The 18,006-nt window shown below is 50.0% G+C and overlaps 1 protein-coding gene across 1 annotated transcript in view; it reads right to left on the minus strand.

The window, feature by feature from the left end:
• Positions 1-7,879, minus strand: part of LOC132342048 (serine/threonine-protein kinase PAK 3-like) — a 56,990-nt gene extending 49,111 nt beyond the window's left edge. Inside the window, exons 1-4 of the mRNA XM_059874233.1 lie at positions 7,847-7,879; positions 5,954-6,085; positions 2,562-2,699; positions 2,367-2,480 (exon numbers count right to left, since the gene is read on the minus strand). Coding sequence (XP_059730216.1) covers positions 2,367-2,480; positions 2,562-2,699; positions 5,954-6,085; positions 7,847-7,879 — 417 coding nt within the window. The remainder of the gene's footprint in view (positions 1-2,366; positions 2,481-2,561; positions 2,700-5,953; positions 6,086-7,846) is intronic.
• Between the last annotated feature and the right edge of the window lie 10,127 nt (positions 7,880-18,006).

Genomic DNA, 18,006 nt, shown 5'->3' on the forward strand with positions numbered 1-18,006 from the left:
GCCCTTTGTGGTCAGCTGGGTAACAACATCCAACGTCAATAGGACAGGCAGCCCTGCAGTGCAGACGGCTGGCACAGAGACTGATTTTGTACAATCCTTTGAAGAGTTCTCTTGACAGGAAACAAAGCACAGGGAGATGCATTTCCAGGAGAGAAGGACATCTTCTCCACCTTTCAGCAGTTTGCCAAAAGAATTCCTTTCCATTTGTAAACCAGAGCAGCTCATGCTATTACCAATCCCAACAAGGCTTTCAGCATCAGGACCCTCACCTGTTTATGAGCAGGCTGAGCTCAAAGGTGCCCCTCTCCCAGCTAAGGAAGGCTCCAGCCTCTGCAGTCCCACCAGCCCTCCGGGAGAGGGCAGCCAGCACAACAAGTCTGGCAAAGCCCAAGCATGAGCACTGACAAGCAGTGAGAAGAAGCCACAGCCAGCCTGAGCCCCATACAAGTTGTTGCCCCCATTCAGGACACAACAGGATGGGCTTTGAGATCAGCCACACTGAGGTGCAGATCAATGCCCTTTTTGTCCCAACAGGTGATGGTAGACACAGAATCCACGGGGCTCTGGTCTCAGCCCCACCAGGTCTTATCTGAGAGCACAGCACTGGCAGCTCTTACGGGCAAGAAGCAGACTCATTGGGTTGTGCTGCAGAATCACAAAGGACTTGATGTGTTTTCCTAGAGACTGATGTGAGCAGGACTTTGGCCAATGGGTAGGATTGCAACAGTCATGGGAAAGAGTGGGTATCAGGTATGACAAAGTGCCATGGATCTGAGGACTATACCGTGGGTGGGCTGGAGGCTCTCTCCTGAGAAATGCCTCCAGTTAATCTGATCACATCACTTAGATGTGTCTCTTGGACACATCTTGATAAGCATAAAACTAGAAGAATAAATACAGGTTGTTATAAAAGTATCTGTTTTTTTCTTTGGGGGCACATGGAAAACACCTCCTGCTCTCTATTTGTCCTGTAACCTGATGTTCTTTCAAAAGTAGTTCTTATTGACAAAAATACAGCATTCTCATGAAAATAAACTGCAGATGTAGTAGTGGTAACAGTAAGTCACAAAAATGGCATCAACAAGATGTGGGGAAGAAGGGCTCCTTCAGGATGGAGAAAAACCAACTCCAGCAAAAAAACCCACAAGTCAACAACAAAAAACCCCAAAACACCACAAAAAAACCTCACAAAAACAAAAAACAAAAGGCTCCCACAAAAAACAACACAAAAACACCCCACCAAAAAAAAAAAAAACCCAGCCAAAAAGACAAAAATCCAAAACCAGTCAATTTCTGTGAGGTTTTTTTGCTCTGATGACTGGTTGGAAGTCAGGAGTCTAAGGAGGATTTAGGAAGCTGAAAATTCCATTCAGTTTGGCCACTAACAGACAGGAATTGCCTGGATTATTTGCTAGGTCACAGCCTTCTGCTGATCCAAGAACAATCCCTGCTTCAGCCTTTAGCAGAGAGGGAAGCTCAGACAAACCCAAGCCAGTCCCAGGTGCCCTCAGAGGCAGCAGGAACACCCAGAGCGCTCTCTCGCTGCCCTGGAGCACAGCACTTCCTCTGGGGAGTCCTAAATGGCCCTGTGACACCAAACTCAGGAGGAGCATTCGGTACAGCTGTGCTGACACCTGCACACAACACACTGTCCCTCAGACAAGAAACACACCAGACGTACCCAGCATCTCCAGGTACCCCTTCTCAGTCTGCTGTTTTGGAGAGACGAAGGAACTGCCCGAGCTCGAGTTCCCAGGTTTGACAGAAGGGCTTCCTCGAGGTAATGCTGATGCGGCAGCAGGTTCAGAGCCCATGATGTGCTGGTCCTGTAGCAATTCTGGTGGGCACTGTTCCTGTGCCTCATGCCAAACTTGGGGCCCTTCATTGCCAGACATTCGCTGGAAGTCTTTGCAGGCTGCCCGGTGAGGTGTCAACACTTGCACCTCAAATCAAACAGAACAAAGCAGTCAGAGACTACAGCTTGTCCCTGTCAGCCAGGAGTCACCGACTGTGAGGAAAGGGAAAGAACAGATTGACAGGGGATACAGACAGCTTGCTTCAATCCTCCATCTGGGTCACCATGTTCCCCTGTAAAAACACCTCAAGAAACAAGGAGAGCAGAACAGGCAAGCAGGAATCAATTTAGATGACTGCTGGCCAAAAGGCCAAAGGACAAGTCCAACCATCCAGGGCAGCAGTGGGGATTCAACACACCAGGAAATGTCCTTCAGAGTGACTGTAATACACACGACAGCAGGATGGCACTCAGAGGCATCACCCCACTCCCTGCTGCTCTGTACTAGAAAGGCAAGAAGGGCAGAAACCACCGGTTTGGTGACTGCAGTGGCTATCCCTCTTTCACTCACTTGCTTTTGTAGAGACTGAGAGAGGCGATTAGCTTTATCTCTGATGATTTTAATTTCTTCCTCCAGCCTCTTCTCCCTTACCTTGTTGCTAGCCTCCGAATCCTGCAGCTCTGCCTGCACATGGTCCTTGTTAGTCAGTAAACAAGAAGGGAGAGGATGTTTCATGAGTGGAGTGGCTGCCACTCTTTCACTCACCTGGTTCTGTTGATCGCCCCTCTGCTGATTGAGATTCTCCTCTTGAACTCTTCTCATGTCATCCTTGTTCTTTCTCTTCAATGCCATGATGTCACTCTGAGCTTCGGGCAGCTCTGCTTGTGGCTCTGCCTTGATGTTCTGTACACACAAGTGCAGAGCAAGTGACTGGGAGCTGCCATCAAGCTCAGCTTTCTCCTCTTGCAGCCTCAAAATCACATTTATTCAGCCACTTCTTTCTGCTTCCCTACCCACATCTGTTTCCAATGTAACCCTCCTGTCCCAGTGCTGTTCTCTGCAGATTCCAAGGCTCTGTGCTTCCAGTGCCTGTGGGACTCCTGGCCTCCTCAGTCCCAAGAGCTCCGTTTTATGCCCCTCTTCCTGCCCTTCCTGCTGTCACTTGGCCAGTCAGGCTTACCTGGCCATTCTCCTCTGGCTCTTCCACCTGCTGCCTGTGCTGCTCTTCCTGCTCTCGGGCTGGGAACAGCTCTCCCTGAGACGGGCGTGGCATCTCTGATGAAGCAGTTTGCTCCTGCTCTTTCTCTAGAAGGGCCTGCACAGAAAGCAAGAGAAGATGGGTTTCAACTTTCCATACAACCTTTGTGGGCCAAGACTCAAGGACTGATGGGCTCTCACGTTCCCAAAGCACTGTGCTGCTCTACTGGGTCATTCTCTGCCCGTGGGGAAGCACAGATTCCAAAGTGACCCTGGCCCTACATTTAGAGGCCACCTGGGACAGAAGCTCCAACAGCCTCTCAGGCAGCTGACAGGGAAGGTGTGGCATTACTCAAGGGTCTGGTGAGGGCCTCCCTCTTCTTCTGCCATGTCCTGTTTGTCTTTCAGTAGTGACTGTCAGCCCGCCCTGTCGCACAGCTCCATCCTGGCTCTGCAGGTGGTTTCCTGTGTGAGCTCACCCCTTGTGAGACACACTTCTGGAGTTCATGCTCTTTTCAGGCCTGCACCAGCATTCCTGCCTTTCTGACATCTACACTCTTGTTAGAAAACCTGGTCATTCACAAGATGAGGATGCATGCACAGATCTCTGATGGAGGTCAGAGAGCCTCGATGGCCACCTCAGTATATGGAAGAGAACCAAGGTGTTTCTTCTCCCTCTGCTGTCAACTGAGAATTCTGACCAGCAGTAAAAGAGACTCTGTTAAGGCCCCATTAACGAATGCACTTAACACAGCCCTGGGGAGGCCAGTGAAGGAAACCATGTGTCATGTAATGCATGGCATGTATGACCAGAGTCACCGAACACCAGCTAAACGTGGAATTGTTCCACCTCTCTAGGACAGGCAGCAATCTAAAAAGTTAACTGGAGACTTCAGGGCAGAAGAGGCCAGAGGAGGAAAACAACTCTGAGGGGGGAAAAAAACATCCTATCAGGAGGGGGAAACATCTCTGCCTGCTCAGAATTGGTGGAGGGAATGTGTCTCTAATTCTCTCCTGAAAGGGATGCTTTAGGTGACCTTTGCACCTCCAACTGCCTTGGACCAGAGCCGGGAAGATTCAATTATGTAAATGTTACATAGATAGATAGATAGATAGATAGATAGACAGATAGATAGATAGATAGATAGATAGATAGATAGATAGACAGACAGACAGATCTCTATACTATAATCTCTATTTTCTGACCTCTCTGTTGCTACACACATCAAAACTTGGTAGCCAGTGCTCCGCTCAGCAGCAATCCTGAGATTGCTCTCCAGTTGCTCAATAAAGCACACTCTTGGGGAATCTGGAGTGTGCAGGTCCTTATGGAAAGTGATCAGACCCAGAGCATTGCACTGGGAAATGCACTCTTTGTGCATCTGTGCTTGAGCAAGTTCTTCTCTTGGACTCGACAATACTGATGGTGCTAAAGTGGCTGGAAGCAATAAAAAGAAATAAAGGCCAGCCCCTACCAGCTCCTCTGATCTCTGAGGAGCAGCTGGAATGCAAGGGCATTGATCTCCTGCTCAATTCCCAAAGAAAACACACATTGATTTCCTTGTCTACAGAAAGTCACAGGCACTCTTAAGTTCAAAGTGATGCTGGCAGGCCTGGAGCCACAAAAGCTTCTTCTGCACCAACATCCCTGTACCAAACGGTGTGTTCTCATGCAAAAATATACTGCATTCACGAGAAGTGACACTTTGGAATAAAAATTGTAGCAGTCCGAGTACTGTAAAAGGGCAGGAAATAAAGAGGAAAAGCAGTTTAGTTGGGAGAAAAAGAAAATGAACAAGACACTTCCTCTAGGCAAAGCAAAAAAATCACAATAAAAAAAGGAGAAGAAAGCCAATTCCAAAAGTAGGTAAAATATTGCATGCACAGAGGAGATACTGAAGGTCCCTCACAAGGTTTCAGTGGTTAAGGCTAAAGCTCCCTCAGCTCCTCACTGGCCTTGTGCTCCACTAACTTAGCCAGATCCTGTGGCCTTCTCTGCAAACTCTCCTGCCCCTCAAACACTTTCTGCTTCCCAGGGGCCCACAGCTGCACACAGCACTCCACCTGTGGCCGCAGCGCTGCCCAGCACAGGGCGATGCTCACTGCCTTGCTCCTGCTGCCCCACTGCTGCTGACACAGGCCACGATGCCCTTGGCCTTCTTGGCCACTGGGCCACAGTCTGCTTCATCTGCAGCTTCTCCAGACCTGCAGCAACCCTGCCTCCTTCTGACCCACACAGCTCCCCATCCACAACGTTGCTTGTTTGACTTCAAGTACAGCAGCCACCATTTCAAGATGGCCTTCCTCTTCTGAGCAACACAAGACAGCTGTCAAGGACTTGCAGCTTCACCCCCACTGCGGGCTCCAAGGCACTTGCCAAAGCTGCAGACTTCCGGGAAAAATGGATCAACAGAGAGTTGCCCCTCCTGCTGTTTGCCTCACAAGGAGGCTTCGACACTGCGCGGTTCCTTTCTTTGGCCACACACATGACAAGATCGGCTCCCCACAGCTTCATGGACTGTACAATCATCTCCTTGCAGCTTAGCAAAAGCCAAAAGGCAGCTGGGCCAACAGAGACTCTATATGTGAGGAACGACTCAAGAAAACTGCAGAACACTTCCACAAACCAAAGACACCTTTCCAAAAAGGGAAAACAAACCAAAAGAGCCTTTTGACCTCCAGCACTACCACATTCGCCCTTGGCCATAACACCGCAGAAGCCCAGAGATGGAGCTTCTCTGAGCCAAACAGCCAGAAGCTCAGCTGCAACCCCGGGCTCTTCAGTGCCCCAGCATTACAGCTCATAGGCCAATTTCTTGCTGTCACTGCCTTCAGGAAATGCCTACATCCTGCAGGACTCCAGCAGTCAGCATCCTCAGTCAGCAACAGCAAGTGCTGGCTGCTCAGAAACTTGCACCTCTGCTTTGCTCTAAAGACAGCATCACAGAATGGGCACTTACTCTCTTGGAATGAACAGCCTGTGGTGTGACCACAGCTGGACGCTTCCATTTGACTTGCTCAACTTCCTCATCTTTGGCTTCTTCTCCAGGAGCAGAGGGAGGCAGGGGAGAGATGGTTCTTGGTCTTGTAACCTGTGGCAAGAGAGAAGCATGACAGACAGGCTATTACCCATCAATTATAACCCCACTTCTCCTTAGATCTATAACCACATCTGCTAAAAGGAAATCATCAGCTTTGTCGGCAATGTCATTCTAAGTCACTCCAACCAGATTGAAATGGGCCAATTCAACAGAATAGAATATGGCTATGTATTTGATATTCTTTCCTGGCTCTTTTAATGAGCAACATTGTCTCTGCAAATGCAGATTTTACTTCTTGAAAGCTCTAAAATAGAAAAGAAGAAACGAGCCAGCAAGACCTTTGCAACTCCTGCTGACACAATGAAAACCAGAAAGGGTTCAGAATCCCTTTCATTGCATGATAAGAGCCAGAAAAGTAGTACAGAGGCATCTTTGCTGGCTGGAAAAAGAGAAAATGAAGAGGGCTTCTCCTCCTAGGAAACCAACCAACAATAAGATCAAAGTGTCAGCTTTGCCTGTGTCTAAAACACTTGGATGCGGGGAGGGGACTTTTGGCAGGGGAACAGCCCTTGTGGTAAGCACTGTCATGTAGGCATCCAAGGAAGTCTTCTTGAAGGTCCTTCATGAGCCTCCCCTTGTCCAGGGTAAAACTTCTCTAGCACCTCCTCACTGGCCTTGTGCTCCACACCCCAGCCCAGCTCCCGTGGAATTCTCTGCATACACTTCAGCCCCTAATCACTTTCTGCTTCCCAGGAGCCCACAGCTGCACACAGCACTCCACCTGTGGCCACAGCGCTGCCCAGCACAGGGCGACGCTCACTGCCCTGCTCCTGCTGCCCCACTGCTGCTGACACAGGCCACGATGACCTTGGCCTTCTTGGCCACCGGGCCACAGTCTGCCTCATCCTCAGGTGACCTGCAACAGCAGCACCCCTGCCTCCTTTTGACCCACACAGCTCCCCATCCACAACGTTGCTTGTTTGACTTCAAATACAGCATCCACCATTTCAAGATGGCCTTCCTCTTCTGAGCAACACAAGACAGCAGTCAAGGACTTGCAGCTTCACCCCCACTGCGGGCTCCAATGCAATTGCCAAAGCTGCAGACTTCCGGGCAAAACGGATCAACAGAGAGTTGCCCCTTCTGCTGTTTGCCTCACAAGGAGGCTTCGACACTGCGCGGTTCCTTTCTTTGGCCACCTGAGACAAGAATGGCTCCCCACAGCATCATGGACAGCACAATCATCTCCATGCAGCTTAGCAAAAGCCAAAAGACAGCTGGGCCAACAGACACTCTACAAGTGAGGAACGACTCAAGAAAACCTAAAAACATTTCCACAAGCCAAAGACACCTTTCCAAAAAGGGAAAACAAACCAAAAGAGCCCTTTGAGCTCCAGCACTACAACTTGGCCCTTGGCCATAACATCGCAGAAGCCCAGAGAAGCAGCTTTCCTGAGCAAAGCAGCCAGAAGCTCAGCTGCCGCCCCAAGATCTTCAGTGCCCCACCCAGCATGACAGGTCAAAGGCCAATTTCTTGCTGTCACTGCCTACAGGAAATGATTATATCATACAGGACTCCAGCATTCAGCATCCTCAGCCAGCAACAGCAAGTGCTGGCTGCTCAGAAACTTGCACCTCTGCCTTGTACTAAAGACAGCACCACACACAATAGGCACTTACTCTCTTGGAACGAGCAGGCGGTGATGTGACCACAGCTGCACGCTTCAGTTTTTCTTGCTCATCTTCCTCCTCCTTGGCTTCTTCAGCAATTGGAGGGAGAGCCAGAGGAAAGACAGCTCTTGGTCTTGTCACCTGTGGCAAGAGGGAATCATAGGGATAAGCCATTACCTAGGGCTTATAACTTGATTCCCCCTCACATCTACAGCCACATCTGCTAAGAAGAACTCATCAACTTTGTTGGTAATGGCATCCTAAGTTACTCCCAGACTGAAACGGGCCAATTCAACAGATCATTATATATTGCTAAGAATTCATTACTCCTCCCTGTCTGCTTTCAGTGAGCAACGTTGTTTGTGCAAAATGCAGCTTTTTATTTCGTGAAAGCTCTGTAATGGAAAAGTAGGAAAGATCCAGCAAGGCTTTTGCAACTGCTGTGGCAGACATGGAAAACCAGAAAGGGTTCAGAATCACTTTCATTGCATGATATAAGACGGAAAATAGTGCAGAAGCTTCCATGCTTGCTGGAAAACTCGAAAATGAACAGGGCTTCTCCTCCTAGGAAACCAACAAAATCCAAGATGAAAGTGTAATCTCTGCATGTCTCTAAAACACTTGGATGCAGAGAGCAGACATTTGGAAAGGGAAACAGCCCTTGTGGTGAGCAGTCTCATGAAGGCATCTATATAGTCCCCCATGAGCCTGCCCTTGTCCAGGCTAAAGCTCACTCACCACCTCCTCACTGGCCTTGTGCTCCACTAACTTAGCCAGATCCTGTGGCCTTCTCTGCACACGCAGCAGCCCCTCTATCACTTTCTGCTTCCCAGGGGCCCACAGCTGCACACAGCACTCCACCTGTGGCCGCAGCGCTGCCCAGCACAGGGCGATGCTCACTGCCCTGCTCCTGCTGCCCCCACTGCTGCTGACACAGGCCACAATGCCCTTGGCCTTCTTGGCCACCGGGCCACAGTCTGCTTCATCTGCAGCTTCTCCAGACCTGCAGCACCCCTGCCTCCTTCGGAGCGACACAGCTCCCCATCCACAAAGTTGCTTGTTTGACTTCAAGTACACCAGCCACCATTTCAAGATGGCCTTCCTCTTCTGAGCAACACAAGACAGCAGTCAAGGACTTGCAGCTTCACCCCCACTGCGGGCTCCAATGCAATTGCCAAAGCTGCAGACTTCCGGGCAAAACGGATCAACAGATACTTGCCCCTTCTGCTGTTTGCCTCACAAGGAGGCTTCGACACTGCGCGGTTCCTTTCTTTGGCCACCTGAGACAAGAATGGCTCCCCACAGCATCATGGACAGCACAATCATCTCCATGCAGCTTAGCAAAAGCCAAAAGACAGCTGGGCCAACAGACACTCTACAAGTGAGGAACGACTCAAGAAAACTTAAAAACATTTCCACAAGCCAAAGACACCTTTCCAAAAAGGGAAAACAAACCAAAAGAGCCCTTTGAACTCCAGCACTACAACTTGGCCCTTGGCCATAACATCGCAGAAGCCCAGAGAAGCAGCTTTCCTGAGCAAAGCAGCCAGAAGCTCAGCTGCCGCCCCAAGATCTTCAGTGCCCCACCCAGCATGACAGGTCAAAGGCCAATTTCTTGCTGTCACTGCCTACAGGAAATGATTATATCATACAGGACTCCAGCATTCAGCATCCTCAGCCAGCAACAGCAAGTGCTGGCTGCTCAGAAACTTGCACCTCTGCCTTGTACTAAAGACAGCACCACACACAATAGGCACTTACTCTCTTGGAACGAGCAGGCGGTGATGTGACCACAGCTGCACGCTTCAGTTTTTCTTGCTCATCTTCCTCCTCCTTGGCTTCTTCAGCAATTGGAGGGAGAGCCAGAGGAAAGACAGCTCTTGGTCTTGTCACCTGTGGCAAGAGGGAATCATAGGGATAAGCCATTACCTAGGGCTTATAACTTGATTCCCCCTCACATCTACAGCCACATCTGCTAAGAAGAACTCATCAACTTTGTTGGTAATGGCATCCTAAGTTACTCCCAGACTGAAACGGGCCAATTCAACAGATCATTATATATTGCTAAGAATTCATTACTCCTCCCTGTCTGCTTTCAGTGAGCAACGTTGTTTGTGCAAAATGCAGCTTTTTATTTCGTGAAAGCTCTGTAATGGAAAAGTAGGAAAGATCCAGCAAGGCTTTTGCAACTGCTGTGGCAGACATGGAAAACCAGAAAGGGTTCAGAATCCCTTTCATTGCATGATATAAGACGGAAAATAGTGCAGAAGCTTCCATGCTTGCTGGAAAACTCGAAAATGAACAGGGCTTCTCCTCCTAGGAAACCAACAAAATCCAAGATGAAAGTGTAATCTCTGCATGTCTCTAAAACACTTGGATGCAGAGAGCAGACATTTGGAAAGGGAAACAGCCCTTGTGGTGAGCAGTCTCATGAAGGCATCTATATAGTCCCCCATGAGCCTGCCCTTGTCCAGGCTAAAGCTCACTCACCACCTCCTCACTGGCCTTGTGCTCCACTAACTTAGCCAGATCCTGTGGCCTTCTCTGCACACGCAGCAGCCCCTCTATCACTTTCTGCTTCCCAGGGGCCCACAGCTGCACACAGCACTCCACCTGTGGCCGCAGCGCTGCCCAGCACAGGGCGATGCTCACTGCCCTGCTCCTGCTGCCCCCACTGCTGCTGACACAGGCCACAATGCCCTTGGCCTTCTTGGCCACCGGGCCACAGTCTGCTTCATCTGCAGCTTCTCCAGACCTGCAGCACCCCTGCCTCCTTCGGAGCGACACAGCTCCCCATCCACAAAGTTGCTTGTTTGACTTCAAGTACACCAGCCACCATTTCAAGATGGCCTTCCTCTTCTGAGCAACACAAGACAGCAGTCAAGGACTTGCAGCTTCACCCCCACTGCGGGCTCCAATGCAATTGCCAAAGCTGCAGACTTCCGGGCAAAACGGATCAACAGAGAGTTGCCCCTTCTGCTGTTTGCCTCACAAGGAGGCTTCGACACTGCGCGGTTCCTTTCTTTGGCCACCTGAGACAAGAATGGCTCCCCACAGCATCATGGACAGCACAATCATCTCCATGCAGCTTAGCAAAAGCCAAAAGACAGCTGGGCCAACAGACACTCTACAAGTGAGGAACGACTCAAGAAAACCTAAAAACATTTCCACAAGCCAAAGACACCTTTCCAAAAAGGGAAAACAAACCAAAAGAGCCCTTTGAGCTCCAGCACTACAACTTGGCCCTTGGCCATAACATCGCAGAAGCCCAGAGAAGCAGCTTTCCTGAGCAAAGCAGCCAGAAGCTCAGCTGCCGCCCCAAGATCTTCAGTGCCCCACCCAGCATGACAGGTCAAAGGCCAATTTCTTGCTGTCACTGCCTACAGGAAATGATTATATCATACAGGACTCCAGCATTCAGCATCCTCAGCCAGCAACAGCAAGTGCTGGCTGCTCAGAAACTTGCACCTCTGCCTTGTACTAAAGACAGCACCACACACAATAGGCACTTACTCTCTTGGAACGAGCAGGCGGTGATGTGACCACAGCTGCACGCTTCAGTTTTTCTTGCTCATCTTCCTCCTCCTTGGCTTCTTCAGCAATTGGAGGGAGAGCCAGAGGAAAGACAGCTCTTGGTCTTGTCACCTGTGGCAAGAGGGAATCATAGGGATAAGCCATTACCTAGGGCTTATAACTTGATTCCCCCTCACATCTACAGCCACATCTGCTAAGAAGAACTCATCAACTTTGTTGGTAATGGCATCCTAAGTTACTCCCAGACTGAAACGGGCCAATTCAACAGATCATTATATATTGCTAAGAATTCATTACTCCTCCCTGTCTGCTTTCAGTGAGCAACGTTGTTTGTGCAAAATGCAGCTTTTTATTTCGTGAAAGCTCTGTAATGGAAAAGTAGGAAAGATCCAGCAAGGCTTTTGCAACTGCTGTGGCAGACATGGAAAACCAGAAAGGGTTCAGAATCACTTTCATTGCATGATATAAGACGGAAAATAGTGCAGAAGCTTCCATGCTTGCTGGAAAACTCGAAAATGAACAGGGCTTCTCCTCCTAGGAAACCAACAAAATCCAAGATGAAAGTGTAATCTCTGCATGTCTCTAAAACACTTGGATGCAGAGAGCAGACATTTGGAAAGGGAAACAGCCCTTGTGGTGAGCAGTCTCATGAAGGCATCTATATAGTCCCCCATGAGCCTGCCCTTGTCCAGGCTAAAGCTCACTCACCACCTCCTCACTGGCCTTGTGCTCCACTAACTTAGCCAGATCCTGTGGCCTTCTCTGCACACGCAGCAGCCCCTCTATCACTTTCTGCTTCCCAGGGGCCCACAGCTGCACACAGCACTCCACCTGTGGCCGCAGCGCTGCCCAGCACAGGGCGATGCTCACTGCCCTGCTCCTGCTGCCCCCACTGCTGCTGACACAGGCCACAATGCCCTTGGCCTTCTTGGCCACCGGGCCACAGTCTGCTTCATCTGCAGCTTCTCCAGACCTGCAGCACCCCTGCCTCCTTCGGAGCGACACAGCTCCCCATCCACAAAGTTGCTTGTTTGACTTCAAGTACACCAGCCACCATTTCAAGATGGCCTTCCTCTTCTGAGCAACACAAGACAGCAGTCAAGGACTTGCAGCTTCACCCCCACTGCGGGCTCCAATGCAATTGCCAAAGCTGCAGACTTCCGGGCAAAACGGATCAACAGAAAATTGCCCCTTCTGCTGTTTGCCTCACAAGGAGGCTTCGACACTGCGCGGTTCCTTTCTTTGGCCACATGCAACAAGAAAGGCCTGCCACAGCTTCATGGACTATACAAACATCTCCTTGCAGCTTATTGAAGCCAAAAGTCAGCTGGGACAAAAGAGACTATACGTGAGGAAGGACTCAAGAAAACTGCAGAACAATTCCACAAGCCAAAGACACCTTTCCAAAAGGGGAAAACAAACCAACAGAGCCTTTTGACCTCCAGCATTACCACATGCGCCCTTGTCCGTCACACTGCAGAAGCCCAGAGAAGCAGCGTCCTTAAGCCAAGCAGCCAGATGCTCAGCCGCAGACCCCAGCTCATCAGTGCCCCAGCATGACAGGTCAAAGGCCAATTTCTTGCTGTCACTGCCTACAGGAAATGCCTACATCCTGCAGGACTCCAGCACTCAGCATGCTCAGCCAGCAACCGCAAGTGCTGGCTGCTCAGAAACTTGCACCTCAGCAGCCCAGAATGGGCACTTACTCTTTTGGTATGAGCAGGCGGCCATTTGACCACAGCTGGACGTTTTCGTTTTTCTTGCTCATCTTCCTCCTCCTTGGCTTCTTCAGCAATTGGAGGGAGAGCCAGAGGATAGAGGACTCTTGGCCTTGGCACCTGTGGCAAGAGGTGGATCATGGATAAGCTGTTACCTAGGGCGTATAATTTCATTTCCTATCGCATCTACAGCAACAGCACCTAAGGAGAACTCATGAACTTTGTTGGCAATGGCATTCTTAGTCACTTCAACCAGATTGAAATGGGCCAGGTCAACAGATCTTTACATTGCTAAGAAATCTGCTAGAAGCAAGCAACGTTGTCTATGCAAAACACAGCTTTTAGGTCTAGAAAGATATCAAATGGAAAAGTAGGAAAGAGACAGCAAGGCTTTTGAGACTGCTGCAGCAGACATGGAAAACCAGAAAGTGTTCAGAATCCCTTTCATTGCATGATAAGAGCCGGAAAATAGTGCAGAAGCATCCATGATTGCTGGAAAACTAGAAAATGAACAATGCATCTCCTCTTAGGAAACCAACAAACAAATAGATGGAAGTGTCATCGCTGCCTGTGTCTAAAACACTTGGATGCAGAGAGTGGATGATGTGAAGAGAAAGAGCCCTTGTGGTGAGCACTGTCATGTAGGCATCTAAGGAATTCTGCTTGAAGGTCCTTTATGTGCCTCCCCTTGTCCAATCTAAAGCTCCCTCAGTCCCTCAGCACCTCCTCACTGGCCTTGTGCTCCACACCCAGGCCCAGCTCCCGTGGCCTACTCAGCACACGCACCAGCCCCTCAAACACTTCCTGCTTCCCAGGGGCCCCCAGCTGCACACGGCATTCCAGCTGTGGCCGCAGTGGTGCCAGGCACAGAGCGACGCTCACTGCCCTGCTCCTGCTGCCCCACTGCTATTGACACAGGCCACAATGCCCTTGGCCTTCTTGGCCACCAGGCCACGGTCTGCCTCATCTGCAGCTTCTCCTGACCTGAAGCACCCCTGCCTCCTTTTGACCCACACAGCTCCCCATCCACAACGTTGCTTGTTTGACTTCAAATACAGCATCCACCATTTCAAGATGGCCTTCCTCTTCTGAGCAACACAAGACAGCCGTCAAGGACTTGCAGCTTCACCCCCACTGCAGGTACCAATGCAATTGCCAAAGCTGCAGACTTCAGCCCAAAAGTGATCAACAGAAACTTGCCCCTTCTGCTGTTTGCCTAACAAGGAGGCTTCGACACTGCGCGGTTCCTTTCTTTGGCTACACGCAACAAGAAAGGCCTGCCACAGCTTCAAGGACAGCAGAAACATTTCCTTGAACCTGAGCAAAAACCAAAAGGCAGCTGGGCCAACAGAGACTCTACCAGTAAAGAACGACTCAAAAAATCTGAAGAACAATTCCACAAGCCAAAGACACCTTTCCAAAAAGGGAAAACAAACCAAAAGAGCCTTTTGACCTCCAGCACTACCACATTCGCCCTTGGCCATAACACCGCAGAATCCCAGAGATGGAGCTTCTCTGAGCCAAACAGCCAGAAGCTCAGCTGCAACCCCGGGCTCTTCAGTGCCCCAGCATTACAGCTCATAGGCCAATTTCTTGCTGTCACTGCCTTCAGGAAATGCCTACATCCTGCAGGACTCCAGCAGTCAGCATCCTCAGTCAGCAACAGCAAGTGCTGGCTGCTCAGAAACTTGCACCTCTGCTTTGCTCTAAAGACAGCATCACAGAATGGGCACTTACTCTCTTGGAATGAACAGCCTGTGGTGTGACCACAGCTGGACGCTTCCATTTGACTTGCTCAACTTCCTCAATTTTGGCTTCTTCTCCAGGAGCAGAGGGAGGCAGGGGAGAGATGGTTCTTGGTCTTGTAACCTGTGGCAAGAGAGAAGCATGACGGACAGGCTATTACCCATCAATTATAACCCCATTTCTCCTTAGATCTATAACCACATCTGCTAAAAGGAAATCATCAGCTTTGTCGGCAATGTCATTCTAAGTCACTCCAACCAGATTGAAATGGGCCAATTCAACAGAATAGAATATGGCTATGTATTTGATATTCTTTCCTGGCTCTTTTAATGAGCAACATTGTCTCTGCAAATGCAGATTTTACTTCTTGAAAGCTCTAAAATAGAAAAGAAGAAACGAGCCAGCAAGACCTTTGCAACTCCTGCTGACACAATGAAAACCAGAAAGGGTTCAGAATCCCTTTCATTGCATGATAAGAGCCAGAAAAGTAGTACAGAGGCATCTTTGCTGGCTGGAAAAAGAGAAAATGAAGAGGGCTTCTCCTCCAAGGAAACCAACCAACAATAAGATCAAAGTGTCAGCTTTGCCTGTGTCTAAAACACTTGGATGCGGGGAGGGGACTTTTGGCAGGGGAACAGCCCTTGTGGTAAGCACTGTCATGTAGGCATCTAAGGAAGTCTTCTTGAAGGTCCTTCATGAGCCTCCCCTTGTCCAGGGTAAAGCTTCTCCAGCACCTCCTCACTGGCCTTGTGCTCCACACCCCAGCCCAGCTCCCGTGGAATTCTCTGCATACACTTCAGCCCCTAATCACTTTCTGCTTCCCAGGAGCCCACAGCTGCACACAGCACTCCACCTGTGGCCGCAGCGCTGCCCAGCACAGGGCGACGCTCACTGCCCTGCTCCTGCTGCCCCACTGCTGCTGACACAGGCCACGATGACCTTGGCCTTCTTGGCCACCGTGCCACGGTCTGCCTCATCCTCAGGTGACCTGCAACAGCAGCACCCTGCCTCCTTTTGACCCACACAGCTCCCCATCCACAACGTTGCTTGTTTGACTTCAAATACAGCATCCACCATTTCAAGATGGCCTTCCTCTTCTGAGCAACACAAGACAGCTGTCAAGGACTTGCAGCTTCACCCCCACTGCAGGTACCAATGCAATTGCCAAAGCTGCAGACTTCTGGGCAAAACGGATCAACAGAAAGTTGCCCCTTCTGCTGTTTGCCTCACAAGGAGGCTTCGACACTGCGCGGTTCCTTTCTTTGGCCACCTGAGACAAGAATGGCTCCCCACAGCATCATGGACAGCACAATCATCTCCATGCAGCTTAGCAAAAGCCAAAAGACAGCTGGGCCAACAGACACTCTACAAGTGAGGAACGACTCAAGAAAACTTAAAAACATTTCCACAAGCCAAAGACACCTTTCCAAAAAGGGAAAACAAACCAAAAGAGCCCTTTGAGCTCCAGCACTACAACTTGGCCCTTGGCCATAACATCGCAGAAGCCCAGAGAAGCAGCTTTCCTGAGCAAAGCAGCCAGAAGCTCAGCTGCCGCCCCAAGATCTTCAGTGCCCCACCCAGCATGACAGGTCAAAGGCCAATTTCTTGCTGTCACTGCCTACAGGAAATGATTATATCATACAGGACTCCAGCATTCAGCATCCTCAGCCAGCAACAGCAAGTGCTGGCTGCTCAGAAACTTGCACCTCTGCCTTGTACTAAAGACAGCACCACACACAATAGGCACTTACTCTCTTGGAACGAGCAGGCGGTGATGTGACCACAGCTGCACGCTTCAGTTTTTCTTGCTCATCTTCCTCCTCCTTGGCTTCTTCAGCAATTGGAGGGAGAGCCAGAGGAAAGACAGCTCTTGGTCTTGTCACCTGTGGCAAGAGGGAATCATAGGGATAAGCCATTACCTAGGGCTTATAACTTGATTCCCCCTCACATCTACAGCCACATCTGCTAAGAAGAACTCATCAACTTTGTTGGTAATGGCATCCTAAGTTACTCCCAGACTGAAACGGGCCAATTCAACAGATCATTATATATTGCTAAGAATTCATTACTCCTCCCTGTCTGCTTTCAGTGAGCAACGTTGTTTGTGCAAAATGCAGCTTTTTATTTCGTGAAAGCTCTGTAATGGAAAAGTAGGAAAGATCCAGCAAGGCTTTTGCAACTGCTGTGGCAGACATGGAAAACCAGAAAGGGTTCAGAATCCCTTTCATTGCATGATATAAGACGGAAAATAGTGCAGAAGCTTCCATGCTTGCTGGAAAACTCGAAAATGAACAGGGCTTCTCCTCCTAGGAAACCAACAAAATCCAAGATGAAAGTGTAATCTCTGCATGTCTCTAAAACACTTGGATGCAGAGAGCAGACATTTGGAAAGGGAAACAGCCCTTGTGGTGAGCAGTCTCATGAAGGCATCTATATAGTCCCCCATGAGCCTGCCCTTGTCCAGGCTAAAGCTCACTCACCACCTCCTCACTGGCCTTGTGCTCCACTAACTTAGCCAGATCCTGTGGCCTTCTCTGCACACGCAGCAGCCCCTCTATCACTTTCTGCTTCCCAGGGGCCCACAGCTGCACACAGCACTCCACCTGTGGCCGCAGCGCTGCCCAGCACAGGGCGATGCTCACTGCCCTGCTCCTGCTGCCCCCACTGCTGCTGACACAGGCCACAATGCCCTTGGCCTTCTTGGCCACCGGGCCACAGTCTGCTTCATCTGCAGCTTCTCCAGACCTGCAGCACCCCTGCCTCCTTCGGAGCGACACAGCTCCCCATCCACAAAGTTGCTTGTTTGACTTCAAGTACACCAGCCACCATTTCAAGATGGCCTTCCTCTTCTGAGCAACACAAGACAGCAGTCAAGGACTTGCAGCTTCACCCCCACTGCGGGTACCAATGCAATTGCCAAAGCCGCAGACTTCTGGGCAAAACGGATCAACAGATACTTGCCCCTTCTGCTGTTTGCCTCACAAGGAGGCTTCGACACTGCGCGGTTCCTTTCTTTGGCCACATGCAACAAGAAAGGCCTGCCACAGCTTCATGGACTATACAAACATCTCCTTGCAGCTTATTGAAGCCAAAAGTCAGCTGGGACAAAAGAGACTATACGTGAGGAAGGACTCAAGAAAACTGCAGAACAATTCCACAAGCCAAAGACACCTTTCCAAAAGGGGAAAACAAACCAACAGAGCCTTTTGACCTCCAGCATTACCACATGCGCCCTTGTCCGTCACACTGCAGAAGCCCAGAGAAGCAGCGTCCTTAAGCCAAGCAGCCAGATGCTCAGCCGCA

Source organism: Haemorhous mexicanus, chromosome Z (genome assembly GCF_027477595.1).
Source record: "Haemorhous mexicanus isolate bHaeMex1 chromosome Z, bHaeMex1.pri, whole genome shotgun sequence".
NCBI lineage: Eukaryota > Metazoa > Chordata > Aves > Passeriformes > Fringillidae > Haemorhous > Haemorhous mexicanus.